General features: G+C 41.0%; 1 protein-coding gene across 5 annotated transcripts in view; it reads right to left on the bottom strand.

Annotated features, from left to right (window-relative positions):
* The window catches only part of LOC106871917 (uncharacterized), a 122492-nt gene that overhangs the window by 11837 nt on the left and 103584 nt on the right, over positions 1-7071 (bottom strand). For all 5 annotated transcript variants that reach the window (XM_052970578.1, XM_052970577.1, XM_052970581.1 and 2 more), the window contains one exon: positions 5067-5202. In XM_052970578.1, the coding sequence (XP_052826538.1) occupies positions 5067-5202 (136 nt within the window). The remainder of the gene's footprint in view (positions 1-5066; positions 5203-7071) is intronic.

Raw genomic sequence — 7071 nt, 5'->3', positions numbered from 1 at the left:
CATATTCTTAATCTCCGTATATTTCCATGTACATTGAAAAATAGATGGTGAAAAGATCAATGGGTGTGGGGAGCGAAATTTCCGAGGCTTCCACCACACTCTACCCTGTTTTTCGGACCACAAAAAATTCCACACAAAAAATCCGATTATTTTTTTTCTTAGTGCAAATCATGCGAGTGTTAATCTAAAAATTTACCAACCATTTATCCATTCATTCCTGTTTATGAAATTCTCTGTATGTAATTTTGCTTTCTTGGTCAAGGCAAATGATGACTAGCAAAGCAACAGTGCCCTAATGCTGACATTGGATACAATGACCTGATCTACAATAATGCGCTAATTGAAATCGAGGATGCCCTGCTCAAAATGGGTGGGGCGTATTGAACACATTCGGTTTGCCATCCTCATTGCGATAGGATGTTAACACACTCCCACCAAAGTTACTTCTGGAGTTGTATGATGCTGATGGCCTTGCGGAGTACCTGAGAGTAAATGAACCGAAATTGCTCCCTGATCAGAGACTGGTGTACAAAACTGTCGTCAGTGCCATTGAAAAACAGGCAGGCAGCATTTTTTTCCTCGATGCTCCTAGAGGTACCAGCAAATCCTTTGTAACATAATTAATACTTGCTAAGATTCGTCGCGAGAAGCAAATTGCACTAGCCATTGCTTCCTCGGGAATCGCTGCTACATTATTGCCGCGAGGTAGGATGGCGCACTCAGCATTCAAGCTGCCTTTAGATTTGTTGAGGGCCGAGGTTCCTACTTGCAGCATTGGCAAAAATTCAGAGGAAGCTGAAGTTCTTAGACAGTGCTGTCTCATTGTATGGGACAAATGCACAATGACCAATAAGGGTGCCCTTGAGGCACTGGACTGATCACTGAAAGGTACCAGGGATTATACAGCTTCTATGGGTGGTGTAACTCTATTGCTTTCAGGAGATTTCCAGCAAACCCTTCCTGTCATCCTTAAAGGGAGCCAGGCTGATGAAGTGCACACATGCCTTAAGTCATCCATGTTGTGGCCCCAGGTTAAGACTTAAGCCTACGCACAAACATGCATGTTACAGGGTGCAGGAGGGTTGAAAATCTTTTCATTTCAAGGATGCAGCTTTACCCTCGGGGTCAGACATGCTGTTTAACTTCTGCAGATTGCAGTTCCTGGTGAGACCATGCTTTGCCATGTCCATCAACAAATCCCAAGGCCAAACATTATCAGTGGCAGGCATCCATTTGGGGTTTTCCATTCAATTGATAAACCGATTCCTTATAGGATTTCCCACTAAAATTGGCTATACCCCATTTTCAACCATAACTTTTACCAATTTTGATGTATTTTGCTCAAACTTGATACCAGCATTACTTAGGACTCATGGGATCTTTGAATGCTTTAAGTTCTCAAAAAAAAAATCGATGAGTGGAAATAATCGATAAACCGATTCCTTATGGGATTTCCCAATCAAATTGCCTGCAACCCATTTTCAGCCAAATGTTTATCAATTTCAACGGATTTCATGCGAATTTGATGCTGGTGTCACTTATTTTGGTTTGAAATAAAGTGCCTGATCGCTTAATAGTCCTAACTTAATCCCAGGCAATGCCAGGCTATACTGCTAGTTTATCTAATTTTGTCAAAGTTTGGCTGACCAAAAACTGGTGGTTATAGCTCTAGTTAAGAATTCAAATGCCCAATTCTATCATTATTATCATTAATATTTTCTCCCTCTGGCAGCCTGAGTCTTTGCTGTTTCATGATGCACCCACCACTCCCACCTCCACCACCTGTCCCGGAAGTCTGACCTCTATCAGATGTCTCTGCCATGAACACCGCCAAAGGCTTAATATTCCCATCTCTACTTAGGTTTTATCTCCTATGTAATGTAGTGATTATGTAGTGCATAAAATTATGATGTAGTGTATGAAGGTTGAGGGCTATTGTATGTTTATGAGTTTTGCCAAATGCAAGCTTTCTTTTCAGGTACATGATGCTGCTGTCTCTCGTCCCAGGGTCTCACTTCCCTCACACTCAGAGCTGGCACACTGAAAGGTAAGTCTGGTGAAATTGTTGAGATGCTTGACTGGAAACGTGTAGATTTGTGCTGCATCCAAGAAGTAAGGTGGAGAGGAAGTTCTGCTAGGTTCCTCACAGGCAAAGAACATAGGTATTAGATTTTCTGGGCAAGGGACACTGATGGGCGTGGGTATACTTCTTGTGGAAAAATAGGTTAATGTGTAGCAGCACCATAGTCAACTGCCACAAAGGTAAAGGTTATGCATTAGATACGAATAACTATAGAGGTATCTAGTTGTTGGAACAGGTAATAAAACTTGTTGGAGCAGGTAATGATAGTTGTTGGAGCAAGTAATGAAAGGGTCATTGCCCAACTAATAAAGGAGAGAGTCAGTTTAGAAGAGATGCAGTTTGGATTCGTGCCAGGGAAAAGCACCACTGATGCTATATTTCTGGTAAGACAGCTACAGAAGAAATACCTAGCCAAAGATAAACCTTTATACCTGGCTTTCATTGACATGGAGAAAGCCTCTGACAGGGTCCCCTGATCCCTTATCTGGTGGTCAATGAGGAAACTAGGGATAGATGAATGGTTAGTGAGAGCTGTACAAGCCGTGTACAGGGATGCTGTCAGTAAGGTGAGGGTTGGCAACGAGTACAGTGAAGACTTCCGGGTAGGGGTCCACCAAGGATCAGTCCTCAGCCCTTTTATTCATCATAGTCCTCTAGGCAATAACAGTAGAATTCAAGACAGGATAGCAGAGTCACTATCTGAACTAGAGGAGAAGTTTCAGGTGTGGAAGCAAGGTCTAGAATCAAAGGCCCTTAGAGTCAATATGGCAAAAACTAAAGTCTTAATAAGCAGGAAGGCAGACAAATCAAAAATCCCTTCAGGTAGATGGCCCTGCTCGATATGTAGAAAAGGCGTAGGTAGAAACTCCGTAAGATGTACCCAGTGCAAGCTATAGACACATAAAAGGTGCAGCAATATCAAAGGAAGGCTAACTGGGAAGATAGTTTTTGTGTGTGGAAAATGCTCAGGGGCAATAAACACTGAAAATGTACAGAAAACAGCTTCCGTCAAATTCCATGGGGAAAAACTACAAGTAGTTGATAGCTTCCATTACCTAGGTGACCAAGTTAGTAACAGGCAGATGCTCTGTGAGTGTAGCTGCTAGAATAGGAATAGCCTGGGTAAAGTTCAGAGAGCTCCTACCTCTGCTGGTGACAAAGGGCCTCTCGCTCAGAGTAAAAGGTAGACTGTATGACAGGTGTGTGAACAGCCATGCTACATGGCAGTGAAACATGGACCATGACTGCTGAGGATATGCGTAAGCTTGCAAGGAATGAAGCTAGTATGCTCCACTGGATGTGTAATGTCAGTTGCAAACATGACAGAACGTAAGCACTATGAGAGAAAAGTTGGACGTAAGAAGCATCAGATGTGGTGTGCAAGAGAGACAACTGCACTGGTATGGTCATGTATTGCATATGGATGAGGAGAGCTGTGTGAAAAAGTGCCACAGCCTAGCAGTAGAGGGAACCTGTGGAAGAGGTAGACCCAAGAAGACCTAGGATAAGGTGTTGAAGCACAACCTTCGAACGTTGGGCCTCACGGAGGCGATGACAAGTGACCTAGACCTTTGGAGATATGCTGTGCTTGAGAAGACTCAGCAAGCCGGGTGAGACTGTGACCATGGCCTATGCCAGTGCAGAATAACCAGCCCATCCAAGAGTACACTTCAATCATTGGACAATAAACTGCACTTGCAAAGACCTGTTGAGTCAAGTGATGTCATTGTCATGGCTGATGACAGAACCACCTGACTGACACCTGTGCCGGTGGCACATAAAAAGCACCATTCGAGCATGGTCGATGCCAGTGTCACCTGACTGGCCCTCATACTGGTGGCATGTGAAAAGCACCCACTACACTCTTGGAGTGGTTGGTGTTAGGAATGGCATCCAGCTGTAGAAACTTTGCCAGATCAGACTGGAGCCTAGTGCAGCCTTCTGGCTTGCCAGCCCCCAGTCAAACTGTCCAACCCATGTCAGCATGGAAAGCGGACATTAAACGATGATGACGATGATAGTAAGTGCAGGTGTGGCTGTCTGGCAGGGAGTTTGTTTCCTAGCCACAGGGGTTTCACTGCAATGCAACTTTGGCGAGTGTCTTCTACTATAAGCCCAGGCCAACCAAAGCCCTGTGAGTGGATTTGGTAGATGGAAACTGGAACAAGCCCAATTTCTATATACACTTGTTTTTATGTCTAGTTATAATAAAAAAATAATTTTACATTAATTTGAGGGGTTACTCGATACTTTTGTGGAGGATAAGCTTATTCTTGAACAAGAATATTGTTGACAGTGACTTCAAAGTTTCCACCAGTTAAGCTATTGTTGGACTGTGATGAATTAGAATTAATCTTAGCTTTATAAGATCTCTGTTGGGTTTAAGTTTTCCTTGGGTGTGTGGGTTTGAGTGGGGTAGTAATCAGGTTTTAGGACGTGTTTTGGAGAAATTTTTATTGATTAAATTTGGGGTTATGTTATTGTTTAGAATTTATTCATGTATGTAGAACTTTGTAAGCGAATGTGTATGTTTATGTTAGGGAGGCACAAAATGTGTTAGTAGTTTAGTTATTTTTGGTTTTATTGTATTTAATTTCTTGCTTTGACAATGTTAAAACCAAAGATACAAAGTTCAATAATTAAAATTTTAATAACTGGGTGTGTCAACTTTTTTGTAATGGAATTTTATATTATATATATATATGAAAATAAGCAATCACATTACTGAAATCTGAAAGCTATGAGATAATTCATGATTACTTCAAAACAATGTGAATAAATAAGCTTTACATTTGTCAGAAGAATCTGTATGCTAAAGGGTTAAAGAACCTGCATCTCAAAAGTTCTATTCTGAGTAAATATATATTTGAGTATATATTAATTTTTATGTATTCAATTATTTTCATAGTTTTTATTATGCCAATACTATCAAACAAAGGGAGACAAAGTGAATGAAGATAAAAAGAAAGATTAAGATACTAACCTAATGGTAGTTCAGAGGTTTCCCCAGTAAAATAAATTTGATAGGATGTTAAAAGATTTGTATTTGATAGACGTGATCGTGTTGGCCCTCTGTGATGTTTACCATTAACAGTATCACCAGTGATTTCAAAATCAGCCTAAAAACCAAAAGATAGCTTAGTAATATGTTTTCATTCACTAGTATAAAACAAAATAAAATAATTCAGCAGGTTCAGAAGGAAATAGATGTAATGCCAATAAATAAGGAGTATAAATCTGATACAGCTCATCTTTCCAGTATTCTTTTAAACAACATAAAGCAGTTATATGAAAATTGTCTTTCCTGTTGTAACTAACAATGAAACTGCTTCTTCTTGTGGTTGTGTAACCCTGGTTGGTCCTGATGCAATGACTTATGACAGGTAGCTAATCAGTTTAATGAATAAATGTACTCTTCCAATCTAGTACCCCAGATATACTGTGCCTTCTGTATCTAGTTGGGTATCATACTGTACATTGACATATGGGGTATAACCACAGTAGTCTGAACATGTTGCATATTCTCCACTTGGAGTCTATTGGTAACAAGCAACATGAATTCCACAGGAATGCAATAGTTGTTGGTTCTTTGATCATATGGCACCACATCTCAACAGAATGTTTAGACAATGTGGTTATTGATGCTGCTGTTTATTTTGTATGCATTTACTGAATCTGAGTGAGAAATAGTGTTGTAGTGTTTGTGGGAGTTGCAGTAGTGTTTGGGAGTGTTGTAGTGGTGTCTAAGTGTGTTGTAGTAGTGTTTGAAGGTGTTGAAGTAGTGGTTGAAAGTATTGTAGTACTGTTAATCATTACCTACTTTCCTCTACCTTCCTCTAACTAATATGTTATCAATCATCTTTCCATTCTTGTCCACCCTTCACTACATCCCCACTCAAGCATATCAAATCTCTACAGTCATCACCTACTCTCTCCTTTCTTTCCCCCCAGCATCATTTTATCATCAACCACCTCTCAAACCTTGTCCTTTATATTTGTCCCACCCCAGCCATTTCCTGTCTCTAACCATACTTCCCACCCACCCTCATTCTCCATTGTTCTATCCCACTTCCATCTACTCACCTTCTTGTACCTTCAGGGTCCACCCTGGTAAATCATCATCAGTACTTTATCTCTTTGCAGCCCCACCCCTGTTACCCCCAACCTCTATAGTATGAGTTGCTAGAAATCTGTTGTTTTGGCTCCCTTCTCTCATACTTTAATCCCTCATCCCATAAAACCACATACCTCTCTACTGTAGTTTAACTCAGTCAATGTGGGTTTTAGTTTTGCAAGTTACATGCTGGTGCTATGGAAAACACACCAAATACACTCTGTTAAGTGGTTGATGTTAGGAAGGGTATATCCAGCTTTAGAAAACATGTCAAAGCAGATATTGGGGCATAATTGGACTGATTGGATTCTGTCAAATCACCCCAACCGTGCCAGCATGAAAGACAGACATTAAAAGATGGTGATGGTGATGATGATGATGACTGATTCAATAGATTTGATTCGCAATTATCATCATCATCATCATCATGTACGGTCCATTTTCTAAGCTGTCATGGGTTGGATGGTTTGACAGGAGCTGACAAGCTAGAGGGCTGTACCAGGCTCCAGTCATGTTTTGGCATGATTTCTACAGCTGGATGCCCTTCTTAATGCCAACCACTTTACAGTACTGGGTGCTTTTTACATGGCATTGACAGGGATGCTGTCTGTGTGGCACCAGAACCTGTGGAGTTGCTAAGTAGCTTACAAGACAAGGACATCTCAAATGAGAGAGGGAAAGCAACCAGGAGAAGTGGCTGTGAGCAAAGCGAGAGGTTGAAGTATGATAGAGTGACAGGGATACCTGTCTTACTGTAGAGGAGATACTTCACTTCTCCAGTAGGACAAGGAAGCAAAAGAAGGTGGAAGAGAGAAGGAGAGAAATTTAGAGACAGTCAGAGTGAGAGAAAGAGGACCTACTCACAGGGAACAGT

The sequence above is a fragment of the Octopus bimaculoides genome, chromosome 9, assembly GCF_001194135.2.
Source record: "Octopus bimaculoides isolate UCB-OBI-ISO-001 chromosome 9, ASM119413v2, whole genome shotgun sequence".
NCBI classification, from domain to species: domain Eukaryota; kingdom Metazoa; phylum Mollusca; class Cephalopoda; order Octopoda; family Octopodidae; genus Octopus; species Octopus bimaculoides.
This window is presented reverse-complemented; position numbering and strand designations above follow the sequence as displayed.